At 44.1% G+C, this 20,365-nt stretch overlaps 1 protein-coding gene across 1 annotated transcript; it reads right to left on the bottom strand.

The window, feature by feature from the left end:
* Nucleotides 1-1,886: 1,886 nt before the first annotated feature.
* On the bottom strand, nucleotides 1,887-4,551 carry LOC127055644 (zinc finger and SCAN domain-containing protein 29-like). Its single transcript, XM_050962868.1, has 2 exons — nucleotides 3,900-4,551; nucleotides 1,887-2,512 (listed from the first exon to the last, which is right to left on the bottom strand). The coding sequence occupies exons 1-2, from the start codon at nucleotides 4,420-4,422 to the stop codon at nucleotides 2,466-2,468; spliced, it is 570 nt and encodes a 189-aa protein (XP_050818825.1). The 5' UTR covers nucleotides 4,423-4,551; the 3' UTR covers nucleotides 1,887-2,465.
* Between the last annotated feature and the right edge of the window lie 15,814 nt (nucleotides 4,552-20,365).

Raw genomic sequence — 20,365 nt, 5'->3', positions numbered from 1 at the left:
AACTCATAATGGTCATGGTTGAATGGATGCATCTATTCAATTTTTTCCCTTCAAATAGCTTTCAAAATTAATTTACCTGATTGCTCAGACTATTATATAAAATTTGTTGAATTTCTTTTATTACTAATAAGCTCACTCCTTGGCTTTCTCCTCACTATTGGCTAGATAAGGTTTCTCTACTCTTACTGATAATTGATTAAAAGAAATGATGAAACAGAGGGTATGGCTACACTTACAGTTTTGCAGCGCTGGTAGTTACAGCTGTGTTAGTACAGCTGTGTAGGGCCAGCGCTGCAGAGTGGCCACACTTACAGCAACCGACGCTGCAGTGTGGCCACATTTACAGCACTTGCAGCGCTGTTGGGAGTGGTGCATTGTGGGCAGCTATCCCACAGAGAAACTCATCCCATTTTGGCGCTGTGGCTTGTGGGAAGGGGAAGGAAGTGTGAGGGTCTTTCCGCTTCCTGTTCCAACGCCCCGTGGTGCTTTGCTACACATTGCGAGCAGTTTGGCGGCATTGTGATTCTACAGCGCTATTTCTGCGATTTTTGTTATAAATGGAGCCTGAGCTGCTGACGACCTTGCTGATGAATGTTGCCAGCACATCACGCATGGCAGTGGAGCTATTCCTTCAGCTGCAAAGTGAGAGTGACAGTGACAGTGAGGAGTCAGACGATGATATTGAATCGCCTGACGGTGAAGACACTAAATTGCTTGTGGCAGTAACAGACGTGCTCAGCTCCGTGGAACGGCGTGTTTGGGCTCGGGAAACCAGCACTCAGTGGTGGGATCACATTGTCCTGCAATCCTGGGATGATGAGCAGTGGCTGCAGAACTTTCGGATGAGAAAAGCCACTTTCATGGCACTGTGTGCTGAGCTCGCCCCTACCCTGCGGCGCAGGGACACGAGATTGAGAGCTGCCCTGCCAGTGGAGAAGCGGGTGGCTATTGCAATCTGGAAGCTGGCAACTCCAGACTGCTTCAGATCGGTGGCGAACCAGTTTGGAGTGGGAAAGTCTATCGTTGGAATGGTGCTGATGCAAGTTTGCACAGCCATTAATCGCACCCTGCTAAGAAGAACTGTGACTCTTGGGAACGTGCAGGACATTGTGGATGGCTTTGCAGAAATGGGTTTCCCTAACTGTGGAGGGGCAATAGATGGGACGCATATTCCTATTCTGTCACCACCCCACCTGGCATCAGAGTACGTTAATCGCAAGGGGTATTTCTCCGTGGTTCTGCAAGCGCTTGTGGATCACTGTGGGCGTTTCACTGACATTTACCCAGGATGGCCTGGAAAGGTGCACGATGCATGCATCTTTAGGAACAGTTCCCTGTTCAGGAGGCTGAGGGCCGGGACTTTTTTCCCAGACCGCAAGATCACAGTAGGGGACATCGAAATGCCCACTGTGATCCTTGGAGACCCCGCTTACCCCTTAATGCCATGGCTCATGAAACCATATACAGGGAAGCTTGACAGGAGCATGGACCGGTTCAACTACAGGCTGAGCCGGTGCAGAATGACTGTGGAGTGTGCTTTTGGCTGTTTGAAAGCCTGCTGGCGCTGTCTTTATGGGAAGCTAGATTTGGGGGAAAGCAGCATCTCCGCTGTTATATTCGCGTGCTGTACCCTCCATAATATTTGTGAAGGGAAGGGTGAAAGATTCTGTGAGGAATGGACCTCCGAGGTTCGACGCCTAGAGGATGAGTTTGCTCAGCCAGAGAGCAGGGCTAATAGGGAGGCCCAGGAAAGGGCTTCAAGGATTAGGGATGCTTTAAGGGAGCAATTTGATGCTGAGAGCGAACAGTAATGTTTGATGCATTTGATGTGCTTTGCTGTACCTTTGTGTACAATATTTACCACTTTCAGCAATAATATAACGTAGTGAAAAAGAAAAAAAATCCTTTATTCAACATACAGTACATAAAAGGCAAGGGGGTTGGGGAGGTGGACTGTACATTCACAGGTTTGAATATGTCCTGCTTTGATCACTATTCAATGTCTGCTGCACTTCAGGATTACTATGCTGCAGGATAATGGGGGTGGAGTGAACAGGGTAAGAATTATAGTTATCAGGGCTGGTAGGTGATCGTACAGGTGTTTGGGGCAGCTGGGGGTAATAAGAAACTAGCTGCTGGAGAAAGTTGTTTTGTGGAAATACTGGGGAACAAGAAAGAGGGCTTTGGGAGGGCTGTGGGTTACAATGGTACATATTTGTCTGCATGGCTACGAGAGACTCGAAAGACTCACTTTGGCGAGCCAGGAGGCTTATCATCTGCTTTGTGGCTTTTTTGGCAGACAATTCCTTTCTCCTGCTTTCTGTTTGCCTCCATTCATGTACACTCTGTCTCCATTCATACATTTTCTCTCTCCATTCCTGTGTCTTCCTACTTTCTCTGTTGTAGTGACTCATAACTGATTTGATCAATTCCTCTTTTGATTTTCTGGGATTTCGTCTCAAGTTCTACAATCTACGTGAGGCCGGTGATCCGGCTGCATTAGTCAAGGTCACTAGAAAAAAGAGAGATAGAACCATGTAATACACAGAGGCTACATTGTTTATTATCACACAGTGAAGGACTTTTTAGACTTTTGGTAGCATCCTTCTCACATACCTCACATAACACAGAGAGGGCAGGGAAGCTAAGTCATGGCGAGCAATGGGGTGAGTGGTTTTCCCCCGATTTCCCCTTGGGAGTGGGAATTGACCAATGGGTCACTGGAGTTTATCTGCAACGGGTACAGGAGGTAGCTGGTGTCCTGAACAGGGGACAGTAGTGAACAGGAAGGTGGTGAGCTGCTTGTGGGGGGGGGTGGGCTTTGGTCCACGTTCACGCCATCCTGCTGGTGAGGGGGGGGGAAGCACCGCGGTGCTGGATGCCTGCTTGGAGGGGGGTGCATAACACCGGAGCACACCGCATGGCTGGCTACGTGCTGGGAGGGGGGTTGGGGAACACCAGAGCGCACCTCAGTGCTGGATGCCTGCTTGGAGGGGGGTGCATAACACCGGAGTGCACCTCGGTGCTGGATGCCTGCTTGGAGGGGGGGTGGGGAACACCGGAGCGCACCTCGGTGCTGGATACCTGCTTGGAGGGGGCGTGCATAACACCGGAGCACACCGCGTGGCTGGCTACTTGCTGGGAGGGAGGTTGGGGAACACCAGAGCGCACCTCGGTGCTGGATGCCTGCTTGGATTGGGGGTGGGGAACACCGGAGCGCACCTCAGTGCTGGATGCCTGCTTGGAGGGGGGGTGGGGAACACCGGAGCGCACCGCGGTGCTGGATGCCTGCTTGGAGGGGGGTGCATAACACCAGAGCACACCTCGGTGCTGGATGCCTGCTTGGAGGGGGGGTGGGGAACACCGGAGCGCACCGCGGTGCTGGATGCCTGCTTGGAGGGGGGTGCATAACACTGGAGCATACCACGTGGCTGGCTATGTGCTGGGAGGTGGGGGGGGTTAACAACAGAGCACAATGGGCTGGGGAAACGCGAACCTGGCGCCCTGCACTCAAGTATCCCTAAATTCTCAACAGGGTTTCCTACTGCCAGACATATCACTGCTGCGTGTTACCTGGGAAGAGAGGGAGGGTCTTCTACAGCAATGTGGATTCCGCCCTGGCCCCTATGCAGCTTGCCTGTGTGCAGCCATGGTCCCCCCACCCCTCACTGCACAGTGGATCGGACGAGTTAGCCTGACCGGGACAAGGACCACGGTGGCTCTCCCGATAAACTTGAGAAAGCAAATTGCAAACGCTCTTGCTGCAACTTTTCAAGAGATTACCGAGGCAGATTACTGAGACGTGATAGAGCAAATCAATGGGCTATTCCACGTTTAGGCATGCATGCAGGCAGCCATAACCAAAACCCTCCTCTCCCAAAACATGAAAATCTACTTACCCCGAGCACGATCCTCAGTTTCTTCCTCACCATCAACTTCCTGCTGCTGCGACTGGCTAGCCTCCTCCTGGCTTGAGAAGAGCTCCTGGCTGCATGTGTACTGGGACTCCGGGGTGTCTCCCTCCACGCCAGTAGCCTCACTGTCGCCGTCCTCTACAACCTCCCCCACTTCTCCCTGCTCTGAACTCTCCATCGTGCTCCTAGGATTGGCAGTGGGGTCACACCCAAGTATGGCATCCAGCTCCTGGTAAAAATGGCAGGTTGTGGGGGCAGCTCCTGAGCGGCGATTTCCCTCACGGGCTTTGCAGTAAGCACTCCTCAGCTCTTTTATTTTGACCCTGCACTGCAACGCGTCCCGTTCATGGCCCCTTCTCAATAAGGACTGCGATATCTGCCCATAGGTATCATAATTTCTCCTTCTGGAGCGCAGCTGTGCTTGCACTGCCTCCTCTCCCCAAACACTTATGAGGTCCTGCAGCTCTGCATTGGTCCATGCTGGGGCTCGTTTGGTGCGTGGAGGCATGGTCGCTGATTGATTGATTGATTAATTGCACTCCACACCTGGCTGAGCAAACAGGAAGGGGATTTTTAAAATTCCCGGGGCATTTAAAGGAGGGGTCAGGTGAGCCCAGGGCAGTGGAGTTTGCATGATTACCAGACAGGCTGCTAAGATATGCTGGGATACCTGCTTATGCCACGGAGGTCAATAAAAACGCTGGTGGGTGTCTACACTTGCTGGCCAGCACTGGATCACCAGCGCTGGATCCTCTACACCCGAGGCTCGACCGGGTGTACAGCCAGCGCTGCAACCAGGGAGTTGCAGCGCTGGCCGTGCTGTGCAAGTGTGTACACATCCTAAGTTGCAGCTCTGTAACCCCCTCACCAGCGCTGCAACTCTGTAGTGTAGCCAAGGCCTCAGTGTCTAAAGTAAATTCTGCATAGCTCTCAGGAGGCTTGCATCAGGCACTGGGTGAATCATTACACAGTGGGGGCTGTTTCGTGGCTTTCAGCTACAGTTTTGCCTAAGGGTTATGCCTTAACTCAAGTCCTATCCACACACAAATCCCTTAACTAGAGTGCAGTAGTGCTTTTAACTTGAGTTGGCAGCTCAAGAGGGATACAGGTTAAAACTGGAGCAAGCACAACTTATCAGTTGCTAATATGACCAGTCTCTAGTGTGAATGCAGACTAGCGCTACTCAACCTACATACTCTGACAAGATTGGCAAGTTTTCCCACAATTCACGGAACAAATTCATATTGCAGCTGAGCTTACACAGTCCTATGAAGCATGAGATGTGTCTCTAGAAGTTTTAGCATACAGGGACAGTATGGATAGAGCAGTTTCAGTGATATTTTGCAGTGTGGCCGCTCTCAGCTGAGCTTAGATAACTCAAAAAGAGTAGGTTGAGTATAGATAACTTGAGTTAACTCTGGAGTGAAGATATACACTTGGAGTTGTGAGCCATGTGCGGGGAGGGGAGGGATGCCCTCTGCTTTGCTCCTTCTGTGATTGCAGCATATACTCTTTTAATTAACACACTAGTGGGAGAGGACAAAACCATGGCCACTTTTGCTGGAGTGACTTGCGTGCCTGGGAGCACTAGATAAGGATGATGGGGCCTTGATATTGCCTAACCCATGACTGGGGGCATAAGTAGAGGAAGGCTCCTCATTTTGTGCACCTGCTCAACAGGAAGCCACAATCTGGTCCTCTATGTGTGTATGTTTTCTTTCCCCACCTTGGAATCCACGCAGGGATTTAGCATTCTAATTTTTGACGTATTGGAGGGTAAAGTTGGAAATCACTAAGCTCTGAAGTTTACCTTATAACAAGAGTTGCCTTGTGCCTCTGTGTTCCATTGGGAGTTTATCTGAGAATGTCTGTTGACAGCATCCAACTTCCATTAGTAAGAAGTTTATCAAACAGTCACTATACTACAAGCAAGTGGGTAGATATGTTAAATTATTTCCTCTAGTACTAAACATATTCCAGCTGCAGGAGTTTTTTTGCTAGTGGTGGTTTTGATGGGTTCAGTCACAGAGACCCCCTTGGGACTGTTACTTGATGTGCTGAGTTTACCTCTGAGCACATTTTATCTACCAGTTTGGACCTCCTGAACCCTGCCTTTTTGAGCCAGACACACAAGCCTGCTGCAACACAGACCCAGGGTCTGAACCATGCCCCCAAAGCTTCAGACTTAACTGAAAACAGCTTAGTGAGTGCTCCTGTCTCCTGCATTCAGGCACCCAGCTCCCAGTGGGATCCAAACCCCAAATAAATCCATTTTTCTCTGTATAAAGCTTATACAGGGTAAACTCATAAATTGTCCACCCTCTATAACACTGATAGAGATGCATAGCTGATTGCTCCTCCAGGTATTAATCACTTACTCTGGGTTTATCAATAAACAAAAGTGAAGTTATTAAGTGTAAAAAATAGGATTTAAGTGGTTCAAATTAATAACACACAGAGAAAAGGAAGTTACCAAGAAAAATAAAACAAAACATGCAAGTCTAAGCCTAATACATTACGAAACTGTTTACAGGTAAAATCTCACCCTCAGAGATATTCCTATAAGCTTCTTTCACAGACTGGACTCCTTCTTAGTCTGGTCACAATCCTTTCCCCAGTACAGACCTTATTAGTTTCAGCAGGCATCTTAGGTGAAAAGCAGGGGATTCAACCTGACTGGGACCCTCTTTGTTTTGTTCCACCCACTTTAATAGCTTTGGCACAAGGTGGAAATCCTTTGTCTCTCTCTGGGTTCCCACCCCTGCTTCTAAATGGAAAAGCACCAGGTCAAAGATGGATTCCAGTTCAGGTGACATAATCACATGTCTTGTGAGACATCATTACCATTCGCTGGCACAGAGGTATACAGGAAGTCTTAGAAGTAATCAGTGCCATTTACAACCAATTGTCCTGGTTAATGGGAGCCATCAAGATTTCAAACCACCATTAATGGTCCACACATTGCATAATTACAATAGGAACTCAGAGTTATATTTCATATTCCCAGTGGATGACTACACTCAATAGATTATAAGATTTGTAATGATATCTTACAAGAGACCTTTCACATAAAGCATATTTCAGGTACATCATATCTACACATATACACATGTTTTTATAAAACTATGGAGTGCAACATCACAGTGGTTATTTTAAAGATGTATGTAATTTTATTGCAAAGTAAACCAGTTGCATCATCTCTCTCAGGATTTGCTTGTCTTCTTATTCGATCATTCTTACACTTAATTTTTTTATATACATGTGAATAAATGAAAAATGTATGTTCCATTTCGTTTTAGGTAACATCCTTCTTTTTAAATATTCTAATTTCTAAAGCAGAATATCTATTTCCAGTTCTCTACAGAAGTATTTCCTCTGAATTGGGATATGAATTAAAATATTTTGTAGACAAATGTACTTGTGCATATAGAAAAAAAAATTCAAGTTTAGAATTTGATAAATAAAACCCCTTAAACTGCTAATATATTGAAAGTGAAAATCTTCCAAATATCAAAATTATTCACTTATTTTTGAAAGGCATTTGGGATAATGAACCTTTAGAATATAGCTTAGTATAATGTGTTAATATGAAAGCAAAGGTGATAGGGTGGCTATTATACTTTGCATGAAAACTATGGTCATAACACAATCTGAATCTAACAGTTAAAAATCTGGCACTTGTAGACATTTAGTACATTTTCAAGGGGGAGGGGGGACATACTGTAAGGGTGGACTTTTCAAAAGTGTACAACATAACTCTGCTCCCATTGAAATCAATGGGAATTTTATTGTAGACTTCAATAAGAGGAGACTTAGGCTAAGACTGAATGCCAGAAAATCTCAATCTCCGTGTATGACTTTTATTAGGGTAAAATTCTCTCTCAGATCTGAATGTTATGTCTCAACCCCAGTACTGACTTAATTGATTTACACCAGGGATTGTGTGGCCCATTGGTTGATCAAGCCTGGAGAACTCCCACTGACATCACCCGCAGATCTATGGATGTAGAATTTTGCCCTTTTGTTTTTCAGAGATGTGCCTGTGTTACCCAGGGTTCTTTCAACCCAAAGCTCTTGGTAACTTTTACTCTGTGTGAGGAGGTGTCAGGAAATAAATCAGGAGAGACATGGCCATCCGACGGATAGATAACTGGCACAAACAAGACAACACGAGTGTTTTCACCTAAAGCTAAACCTTTACTTAGTCTCAAGCACTTACACACATCTGCACAAGATTAGTAAAATACCCCCAACCCTTGATAATTATCAAAGCTGAGTGTGGCTTTCAAGTGACACAGCAGAAGCCTGCTGGTGGGTAACAGAAGATGCATCCAGAGGGAGAGACCAGTCCAGAAGAGTCCCCAAACAAGTCTCACTATCTCAAGCTTTTCCCCCTTATTTATACATTAGTAATAGAATGACATGTCCCTTAAAGAAACCTTGTTAAGTAAGCATTTCAATGATCAAGCAAGAAGTTCCTTCTGATTATTGATTAACCAGGTGTGGGTTTTTCCAGAGCCTGCAGCTTTGAGACCCCAATAGACATTCCTGGGGCACATCCTGATCTTCTAAAATGTATCTGCAACTTCAATACAATTTTTATCAGGAAGGATGCGGGGTCAAGCTGCCCTTTCTGTGGCAGCCAAAACTCCCTCCCCTCCTGCCTTGGTCGAGCTGAGATTGCTGAATGGCCAATTTACAGCTTGCTGACTAGGCCACCTTTAACAATAAGCCACAGTGGTTTCAAGCACTTTACTGGTTTGCCAAAGTCTCCCAGTACACCTGGAGCCATATCTTAGAGCTGAACACATCCTGAACTTTGAGGTAATCAGATCTGAACTTTGTGACATAGGCCTATTTCTGCTTGGTTTAAACTGACAAAATCTTTGTCCCTTTGATTGGAGTCATAGCTAGATAACACAACCAAATCATCAAATACAAATATTAGCAGCTTTTATGTTTGCTTTCTGTTTTGAGCCTAACAACAGCGTGTTTGTCAGCATTTCACAGAGAGCTTGAAGTGGGACTTTTTGTCTAAGTTTCAATTGCTGTTGAACAGCTCGCTTCACAAAGTTTCAAACAATGGAAAATGCACAAAGACTGAATGCTTGTGAGAAGCTAGTTTGTGTGGAAATAGGAATGCAAGTGTCATGAGATCAAGGCTTTTTGCAAGACTTCCATTACCTCCTGGTTACTATCCACCTTAGGTACCTACAAGGCCCCCATTACTCTAATATCTATGCACCACAATGCTTAATATGTGTTGTTTCTGAAGCACAGAGAGGCTAAGAACCTGATCTGTAAAGGTATTTAGTCACCTAAAGATGCAGACAGGTGCCTAGTGGGAATTAAGCAAACACACATACAATGATTTAAATGGGAGGAAGGTGCCTAAGCCGAAACACCTTTAAGAATCTGGTCCCAGTTGATTTGCACAATGTCACACAGAAAGTCTGCAGTGGAGCAGAGCACTGAACCCAAGTTCCCCGATCCCCTAAATCACCAGATCATTCTTCCTGTCTAGTTCTGCTCAGGTCAGAATTGCCAGGGAAATTGCCTCTCAGATGATATTTGAATAATGCTGGTTTAGGAAGCAATCAATAAAGGGGCTTGATCTTGCAGCACTAAAGTCAAAGGAAGATTTTCCCATTGACTTCAATAGGCACAGGATTCAAACATCGGTGAAGAAATAAAACAAACAAAAAAGACAACTGAACTATTTTATATCTAAAATAAGAGGCTTAGCTGGCTTCCATTCACATTTTGAACAGAGTCACATCAATTCATAGAACTAGGGCTGCCAACTTTCTAATCGCACAAAACTGAACTCCTCTGTCTGCCCCTGCCCCGCCCCTTCTCCAAAGCCCTGCCCCTGCTCCCTCCATTCCCCCTTCCCTCCATTGCTCACTCTCCCCCAGCCTCCCTCACCTTCACCAGTCTGGGGCAAGAGGTTGGGGTGCAGAGGGGGGTGAGAGCTATGGCTGGGGGTGAGGCTCTAGTGTGGGGCCAGAGATGAGAGATGTGGGGTGCAGAAGGGGTGTGGGCTCCTGGAGGGAGTTTGGGTGTGGGAGGGGACTTTGGGCTGGGGTGCGGGATTGGGTGCAGGTTCCCAACTGTGCTTACAGCTGCTCCCAGGAAGTGGCTGCCAGGTCCCTTCAGCACCTAGGCAGAGCTGTAGCCAGGTGACTTTGCACAGTGTGCACTGCCCTCGTGCTAGCAGGCACCAGCCCCACAGGTCCCAATGGTCATGGTTCCCAGTCAATTGGAGCTACAGAGCTGGCACTAGGGGCAGGGGGAGTGTGCAGATCCTTCCTGGCCACCCATGCGCCTAGGAGCCGCAGGGACCTGGTGGCCACTTCAGGGAGCTGCGCAAAGCTAGGGCAGGCAGGGAGTTTGTCTTAGCCCAGGCCCCTGCTCCTCCGCTGACTGGACTTTTAATGGCCTGGTTGGCAGTGCCGATCAGAGTGGCTGGACAGCTGGCAACCCTACATTGAACACAGGACTGGAAGGGTCAGTCTGGGTAATGGAGTGCAGTCCCCTGCTACTGCAGGCAATTCTGTCACATAATCCTTCTCATAAATTTATCAAGCTCCAATTTAAAATTAGTTAGGTTGACCCTTAGTGTGTAGCTGCTCCAGAATCTAACTCCTCTGATGGTTAGAAACTGTCTTCTAATTCTTATTAGTAGGGCTGGTCCTGAAAACAGTTCATCAGAACTTTTCAAAATTGTTTACCTTTTTAGAAAAAAAAATGAAAAAATGCTGAAAGTTTTCAATTAAAAAACAAAAACAACAACAACAACAACTAAAGAGAACCCCAAACATTTCCAGTGAAACTCTTCCTCAATTTCATTTATGTATTTATTTATTTGGGGGAGAGTTAATAAAAAATGAACATTTAATCAAAAAACTGAAAATTCAGCCAATTTTAACCATCACCATATGGGCTTGTCTATATATATAGACAAGCCCAGGTCAAAAGCAGAGCTCTGAAAAGATAGGCAGTAAACATTTCCCACCCAAGAAATATTTCAACTAAAACAAAAAAGAAATGCTTTGTGACTTTTTTAATGATTTTTTCAAGTTTTTGTTCAAAAAAATCTAATCCACGTTTCCATTGTTTTCAGCAACAGAAAACAAAAACAGCTTAACAGGACCAATATTTTTTGACTGAGTGATTAAAAAAAAATCATCATTCCTGACAAAATTTCCATTTTAACCAAAAATCATTTTTACATTAGATGAGGGAGAAGCTTTGAAAGAAAAAAATACTACCAGTTCTAGATCTGAATACCCATGAACTCTAGGAAAGTTTAGTTTCAAAAGCAATGAATCCACTTCAGACCTGGATTCTTTAGTACCAAAGACAGAACTCCCTGCCACTTCAGTTACGGAAATAACTCCATTAGCTGTTAGCTGTAATAGATTAATCCTCTGTGGAACAACCTTTAGAACCATAGAATATCAGGGTTGGAAGGGACCTCGGGAGGTCATCTAGTCCAACCCCCTGCTCAAAGCAGGACCAATTCCCAAATAAATATCCCAGACAGGGCTTTGTCAAGCCTGACCTTAAAAACTTCTAAGGAAGGAGATTCCACCACCTCCCCAGGTAACCCATTCCAGTGCTTGACCACCTTCCTAGTGAAAAGGTTTTTCCTAATATTCAACCTAAACCTCCCCCAATGCAATTTGAGACTCCTTGTTCCGCCATCTGGTACCACTGAGAACAGTCTAGATCTATCCTCTTTGGAACCCCCTTTCAGGTAGTTGAAAGCAGCTCTCAAATCCCCCCTCATTCTTCTCTTCTGCAAACGAAACATTCTCAGTTGCCTCAGCCTCTCCTCATAAATCATGTGCTCCAGCCCCCTAATCATTTTTGTTGCCCTCTGCTGGATTCTTTCCAATTGTTCCACATCCTTCTTGTAGTGTGGGGCCCAAAACTGGACACAGTACTCCAGGTGAGGACTCACCAATGTCGAATAGAGGGGAATGATCACGTCCCTCAATCTGCTGGCAATGTTATATAGCCCAAAATGCCGTTAGCCTTCTTGGCAACAAGGGCACACTGTTGACTCATACCCAGCTTCTCGTCCACTGTAACCTCTAGGTTCTTTTCTGCAGAACTGCTGCCTAGCCATTCGGTCCCTAGTCTATAACAGTGAATGGGATTCTTCTGTCCTAAGTTTAGGACTCTGCACTTGTCCTTGTTGAACCTCATCAGGTTTCTTTTGGTCCAATTCTCTAATTTGTCTAGGTCCCTCTGTATCCTATCCCTACCCTCCAGAGTATCTACCACTCCTCCCAGTTTAGTGTGATCTGCAAACTTGCTGAGAGTGCAGTCCACACCATCCTCCAGATCATTAATGAAGATATTGAACAAAACTGGCCTTAGAACCGACCCTTGGGGCACTTTGTTTGAAACCAGCTGCCAACTAGACATGGAGCCATTGATCACTACCCTTTGAGCCTGATGATCTAGCCAGCGTTCTATTCACCTTATAGTCCATTCATCCTGCCCATACTACTTTAACTTGCTGGCAAGGATACTTGCTGGCAAGAATACTGCTTTCCTGTCATCCACAGACCCAGTTATCTCCTTATAGAAGGCAATTAGGTTAGTTAGGCATAACTTGTCCTTGGTGAATCCATGCTGACTGTTCCTGATCACTTTCCTCTCCTCTAAGTGCTTCAGAATTGATTCCTTGAGGACCTGCTTCATGATTTTTCCAGGGACTGAGGTGAGGCTGACTGGCCTGTAGTTCCCTGAATCCTCCTTCCTTTTTTTAAAGATGGGCACTATATTAGCCTTTTTCCAGTCATCCGGGACCTCCCCCGATCACCATGAGTTTTCAAAGATAATGGCCATCATACATATTGTGGCAGAGCTCTGACCTTGCTCCCGTGGGTCCTGTGCTTCTAGGCAGTTTATGCTAGCTTCAGTGACTCACTGTGACCCTTCATGTAGCCCTTCTCTCTCTAGGGCCAGGGTTACAGTCTACTGAGCCCTTTTCATCAAAGGCCTGCAAAGAGGTTGGTGAGAGAACTCCCACAGTCTCTGTTGTCCCTGGAGCTTATTTCAGAACAGTTTAGCCTCGTGTCCTGACTTCCCCTCCCAGGAGATGTTCCTGTAGTGGCGGGTTGGGGGGGAGGGAACCTGGGCCTACCCTCTACTCCAGATTCCAGCCCAGGACTCTAATGGTAGCAGCTGTTGGCAGCCAACCTTTCACTGCCAGAGTTGCTACATTTCCCTGAGCCACTTCCCCACAGCTCTCCTGCTTCTCCCTTCTTCACCCTTACCTTAGGGCTCCCTCAACAATGGTTTAGGGGTGTCTTCATTAACCAGCCCTTCAACCACACTTCCTTTCCTCTGGCTTCCTGGCTCTCCTCTGCCTGACTGGAGTGAGCCCTTTCTATAGTATCAGCAGGGCCTTAATTAGAGTCAGGTGGTCACATTAACTTAATGGCCTCACCTGACTCTTTGCAGGTCAGTCAGGGAACAGAAAACTGTTAACCCAGTGGCCACTATATCTGCCTTCTGCTATTCTGCTGTACCCAACTAGCCTGGGTCTATCACAATATTTAACCAGTATGTTACCAACACTTCACTTGTGAAGAGAAGCTCACTCCAGCTGTCTGAAGTCCACAGAAATTAAAGTGTCTGAGTTTGATCTAAATATACCAGATTAAATCTAGTAGAGAGCAGTTCCACTTAAGCATCAGTATTAAACAGGTGAACATGAGATCAGAATCCAGCCTATTTTGTAGCAAGATCACAAAAAGCTGTCAGAGGGAATTGAAGCTCGGACCTTCATTACATAAAGCAGAAGACTCTAATCATTAAGAGTAACTCCCTTATCTTTAAATTGGAGATTGTTATAGTCACTGTTTTAAGTCAGTAGGAGGACACATAATCATAGAAACATGGCCACTCTCTCATTTTATCTGAACAAATTCAACCACCCTGTTCATTACCCACAGACAATATTATGCTAAGGATATTTCATTCTGATACTAGTACATATGCCTTTAATTGGATACATTTAAATTATCAATATCTTACATTTCGCATTCAAAACTAGATAGATATTTAAGACCAAATCTGGCCCTCAGTTATGCCAGTGTAAATCTGAAGTAACTCCAATGAAGTTAAATGGTTTACTTACTTCAGATTTATATCAGTTTAAGAGAGGGAAGAATTCAGCCATGGGGATCTGATAGAAATATAATATAATTTACTTTGGAAAGAAGGCGTAATCTATGTCCTTGTTTTCATACAAGTGTTTAGAAATAATTACATTGAACTACTTCATTTATATTTCTAATGTTACTCTGAACTCAGTGAATACAAATATGTAAATATTTTGGGGGCTCGAGTTAATTGCACCATTATCACATGATTATACATACTAATGAATGTGTTTAACACAAGCTTGTTATGGATGTTCTTCTTCACTAAAAGAATAATTAATGGAATTTAATATCACTATGGATAGCAGGTATCATAGGCCAGGGGAGGCTGATCCTCCCCAAACAGCCTGGCATGGCCCCACCCATGCTCTGCACCCCCAGGAGTCTCTGAGTTCCCGCAGTTCTTTCCTGGCCCAGGTGAGGGCTGGGGCTGGGGCTGGGGCCAGATGGCTTGCTGCCTGGACTCGGGGTGACTGGTGCTGATGCCCACCCAGCACTCCATTCACCATGCTCCAGGGTAGCGTTTGGGGGCAGTGTGATGGTGCCACCCTTCCTGCCCTCCAGGACTGGGGTTGGAGGCGCTGCCACACTGCGCTCTGGAGCTGGGATCAGGCACCCCACGCTCTGGGGCTGAAGTCAGGGGCTCTGGGGCAGTCCAGGGGCTCTGGGGCAGCCTCTGGAGCAGCCCAGGGGCTCTGGGGCAGCCTGGTGGCCAAGATGCGGGTGCTCTGAGCTCCGGTGGGGAAATGGGGCAGATAGGGTGGGGCTAGGGGCTAGCCTCCCCCAATGTCCGGTTCACCTGCTGCCCATGGGTATAATCCACTGTACAGGAGAAGATGCACAAAGTGATAAGTTACAGTAAATTTACTATAGCAACTCTACTTCCCTCCCTTTACTTTCCAAAAATAGATCAGTTCCCCTGAGTTGTACAAGTTACAGATAAGCACAGCCTAAAACTTTTAGATTTCACATTTGCGTAATGCAAAAAATGCTTTTCAAATCACTAAACCCAGTGTAGAGACAATCAATCACTTCAGGCTGCCTAAAACTCAGTAAATTATGAATCTGGAGAGATTACAACTGTCATCATCATCATTTATACTGGCAAAAGATTCATATTTCAAATCCTGGTTATCTTTGCATACAATTCAGTGCTATACTGTCCTGCCATCTACTAATCATGATTTTGGAAAAAGATGAATCTACCAAAGTCACACATATATATTTTTTTCTCTTATTATAGCAGCACTGTTTGCTCCAAAGTAGTTAAAGTAACACTGGTGCTGCCACTATAAACTTTTGGTTTTCAGGGGATATGTAAATTGTCTGCAAAATTTGCTCTGAGATGAAATTTATGCAGGTTATCGGGCCAAGAACTATTTGTCTATTTACCATTTACAAGGATCACATAAAAATACCAGACTTTGTGGTTTTACTATTTCTGTCTTCTCTTGCCCTCCCTAATCCCATGCCCCATTCAAAGCTATTGCAGCTGAAAGAGGAGCTCCCCTCCCCAATTCAAGGGCTGAGGTGATTCTACATAAGCTTTGACTATCTTAACTGGTGCATGAGCAGCACTTCAACCTTGCAGCTCCTTCAGTCTGCAGAATACAAGATACAACCTGGACATGAAGAGCACTGTCCCTGAGAATGAGAGGGAGAAGTGGAAGGAGTCAACATGAAACTTGGAAGGCAGCATGGCAATTTAGGAGACCTACACCCAGTAGGGAGTACCCCAGAGACACAGACAGGCAGGGCATTGAGGGACAGGTTAGCTGTACAGCATCCTTTGTCCCCTCTGTCAGCCTGGAGACTCCCACACACATGCATTCTCCTGCATGTGTGTGGGAGTCTCCAGGGAAAAGTAACAGGAACCACAAACAAACCTAAGGGTTACGGCAACCATGTAAGAGGCTCCTGACAACAATCCACCACCTTGCCCAGTGTCAACCTCTGCCCACTCCAGAAAAGAAAGAGTGGCAGGAATCACCAAGAAACTTAAGTAACAGAGCAGCAATGAGTGAAGCCCCCTTTCTTGCCCTTCCTAGCTAACCCCAGGTCTTTTCTCCACCATCCTCCACTGGAAGGGGAGAAATGGAAAAATGTCCTCAGGAAAATGGGTATCCAGGATGTTAGTATGAGGAGTACTGTTCACAAATGTATATCAATTGAAATGACAGGTGGCTGATTGATAGTGTTAAAGCACAATAAGAGGAAAAAATAAATGTTGTTACCTGTTTCTCCCATAATGACCAGTCTGATCTGTTCTTGTTGTTTGCTCATGTTCAAAATAACAACACAACACACCTAAAAACCTTTCTTGAAAAACTTCTAAAAGGTTAATGTCCTACCATGCCAGAGCTTAGACAGGTAGATGCAAACTGTTTGCTCAACTCCCTTATTGTTACTCTGAAAATTCAATTATCTAACAATCCAAAACCAGCTAGTCTCATATGTCCTTCATTCTCCAGGAGGACATGCAAGACGGTGATTCAACTCAGAGTTGAATTATGGCAGGTAAAGTACTTGCCAATTTTGAAAAGCCACCCAGAATAGTGAACTGCAGCAATATCCCCTACTGAACCACACACACTCACTCACTCACTCACAAGGACATTCTTTTTTGCAGTTTTTGCAGTTTTTCAGCTTTAGATTCCTTTCTGAAAGAACAATAGAAAATGGTTTCACATCTCCCCTTAGTGATCTGACAAAATAAAGGTGCAGGCTTCAGCACCTATGCCACTGGTACTATTATGCATTTCAAGCAAAAGCAAATACTGGGCTTCCTATTCCATGACTTGAAGGGTTTGACAGTCTCCACTTGTTGAAATCGTATGAAACAGCACATTCATAATGTGCACTCTCATGACACCCAATATTATCCATAGTCACAGTTACATACTGTACCCCAATAATGAACACTGATTCATTGTTACCTCAAAGCAGAGTCAAGGTTAGAATTGTATTTAGAAAGCAAATTATGTAGGGCTATGCACATTCTAATAGCCAGCTAATTGTTTATCATTATTTAGTGGTTAAATGCTTTCTCGCTTTATCTTCAGCACTGAGCAAGTTAAAGGCAAGGACAACTTTCAACTGCCCTTTTCAACACATTAGCCTCAATTGCATTTTCCAAATACGTTATCAAAATGGTAATTCCATGCTTTCCTCTCTGTAGATAGTCTAGTATTCATAAAGGTAGCATTATTACTACAAATATATTGGGGGGAAACTATTTCAATTACTGGGAGAATATGTAACTCCAAGTCTATTTATTTCAATTTATTCAACTGTCTTGATATATTCGCACATAGAACTTTTACAAAGAATGAATAAATTCACCTTGAAATTGTACCAATTGACTTTGGCTGGGCGAGGCTGTGAGAAGGAATCAGAATCACTTTTTGAAATAAACCCTGACACCATTGATCAAAACAAAGTGGCTACTTATTTATTAAACTGACAGTTCAGCAGTGGTTTCAAGGTAGCAGATGATGTGGCCTGGGGTGTTGACCATGACCTGAGGTGAGAACCGTGGTCTGATGCTTTTATGCTAGTCACACATTTGGAGGCTACATCTGATGGGGTAACATTTTTTAGGGCTCCAGAACCTGCTTAGATGTCAAGCAGCTGGTATGAGCACTGTCATCCATTTCAGATTGTTATTTCATGAACGACAAGTTAGGCCTGAGAAAATACACTTAAAACCTGTCCCATTTCTCGTTGTTACTAACACTCCCATCAAGAGCCAAATAAAGAAAGGTCTTGGATAGGAAGCATATTAAAATATGCATAAGACCATGTGTGTATTATATGTTTATTGTATATACCTACATTATAAAATATGATAGGAAACATTAAAATAATGCAACATTTACAAATATAATATTAATGGTTCAACCTAATTACTTGAGCTTCTTGGATTTAGAAAGCAATATGTTTTTCAGAAGGCTCCTGCCACTGAATGTCGCTTGGTGTACATTAAACTGAAGGGTTTCTATAGTAAACTGCATCTAAAATCAATAGTAATTCAGTTCAGGCAAGTTCTTGAGCTAGCATAACAGGCATCAATGTGCTCGATCAGATCATTGTTGGTGTTGACACAATGGAAATTTAAGCTAAAGGAAGAAGTAGTAAGGGCCTATATCTGTTAGGAAAGGGGAGTCAGGTGAAAAAGGAGTATGAGTAATAGTGAAATGAGATTTGAGAATAGGGTTAACTGAAGGTAGCAGAGCAGAGCCCACCAGCAAAACTGCAGATGTCATTCCTTCAGCTTTCCTAAAGGATGGGATTTTATTTCACTGAATCTAAGCTTTCCTGAAAAGTCAGTTTTAGCTGCTTCTTTTGCAGACAACATTCAGTAGTAATCCATCCATGGTAGTTGTGCTGTGTTTCTGACAGAAAACTCCAGCAAGTGGCCACCCAGAAAGGCAAAGGTGCAGGTTTCACTCTATTTATTCCCACTAAAAGGGAGATGTGATGCATGCATTAGCATTCCATGTGGGTTTTTTAGTTCTTGTTAACTATAGAACATATAATCCTAGAATTTATGCTTTTCTAGAAAGGAATCAATTTCAGAGGCATTTCCAAATATCTGTTCATTTACTTGCATTTCCTTCTTATCCATCTACATTTTAACATTGAACGTCTACATTGAGACAAAATGGTCACCACATAAGCCAGACAGCCTTCAACAACAACAACAACAACAAGAAAGGCAGATAAGATGCTGGAAGAATTAGGAGTTGTGTGGTGCAAAAGGAGTTGTGTGGTGCATAATGTACAGAGATTAAAAGAAGAAGCCCTAATCACATAGTCATCTACAAAAAAGCTTTTCCCCCAGTAGTGGAAGGACAAAGTCCCATGGGAGCCTGAGGAGGTACTGAAAGATTGGAGAAAGCAAACATAATAGCAATTCTCACAAATCAAAAGAATAGCCACTTTGGCAATTGCTTTTATTTAAACTTAAGGTCAAATTTTCAAAACTGAGCATGCTTTCTTGTGCATGGGAAAACTCCAATATCGAAGGGCAAAATACAGTTAGTGCATCCAAATACATGCATATTTGTCTAAATCAGGGTTCTTGTATACATGCAAATATGTACTTTAACCCAAACTTCTGCTCAGGCTGCTTAATTCCAAGACTTCCACTTTAGGACTTCTTGCCCTTCCTTGCAGCTCTTTTATCTCAAAGAGATGCTAAGACTTTCCACTTCCTGAGCTAACACTCTCTCCTGAGTTAAAAAAAAATCAGTTTTTTATCTCCACAAAAAAAAAAGAAACTTTTAAACAATGATATCCTGTAATATTAATGCGTCTGAGGCAAATCTGAAACACTGAGCGGGAAAGTAAAAGCAGAGAGGAAGCAAATTAGATATGTGTCTGTAATATGTTACTGCTATAAAGATGGCTAATGGGCTGCATATAGAAAGGCATCATCATCGGAACATGGAGGCAGAGTTCCTGTCTACATGACTCTGTTGCTTCTGAACCTGGAATAATTTATTGTGTTCTGGGCACTGCATTACCATAAAGATATTCAGAACCTGGAGGGCTTGAAGAGAAGAATAACATTTTTTTCAAGAGACTGGAGGTACAGACTTGAGAGAAAATATTAAAAGAGCTAAAGTGCAGCAGGGCTGGTCAAAATATTATGGAATAAATTATTAAATGAATTTAGACTTCTCTTCTGCGCATGAATCCTTTGCAAACGGATTCTGATTACTAAAACTGTATTAATTACAAGCATTCACCAAGCAGTCTGAGAATAGACTTGCACTATAGTTAGGTAAACAAATTTGCATCTGAGCCTTTGCAAAATTTCATTTAATAAAAAAATTACTATAAGTACTTACATTCAACTAATTATAATGCACACTAAGCAGTGTAGTTGAAACATAGTCAGGAGTACATTAAGACCGGGCCCAGGGGTCCAGACTTTGGCTGCTAAGGTGCCAATTTCTTATTTGTTTGTCATTATTTGCATTGTACAATTGCTCGGCTACTCCATGTACTATTACTTTCCACTCACTAACTGGATGACAAACATTTTAAACAGCAGAATGAGAATAATTAGAATATCATTCTGTATATGCATGTAAAGCATTGTTTGCAAGGAAAGATGGATATTTGTATGAACAGATGCCATTCCCTAAACATTTGAGGCGTTCGCACAAGTGTTCTTATATAATGAAGGTCAAACTGAACAGTCATTCAGAACAGGAACAAAACATTTTGCAGCATTCAACCAGCTCTAATGTATAC

Source organism: Gopherus flavomarginatus, chromosome 7 (assembly GCF_025201925.1).
Source record: "Gopherus flavomarginatus isolate rGopFla2 chromosome 7, rGopFla2.mat.asm, whole genome shotgun sequence".
In the NCBI taxonomy this organism is placed as follows: Eukaryota; Metazoa; Chordata; order Testudines; family Testudinidae; genus Gopherus; species Gopherus flavomarginatus.
This window is presented reverse-complemented; position numbering and strand designations above follow the sequence as displayed.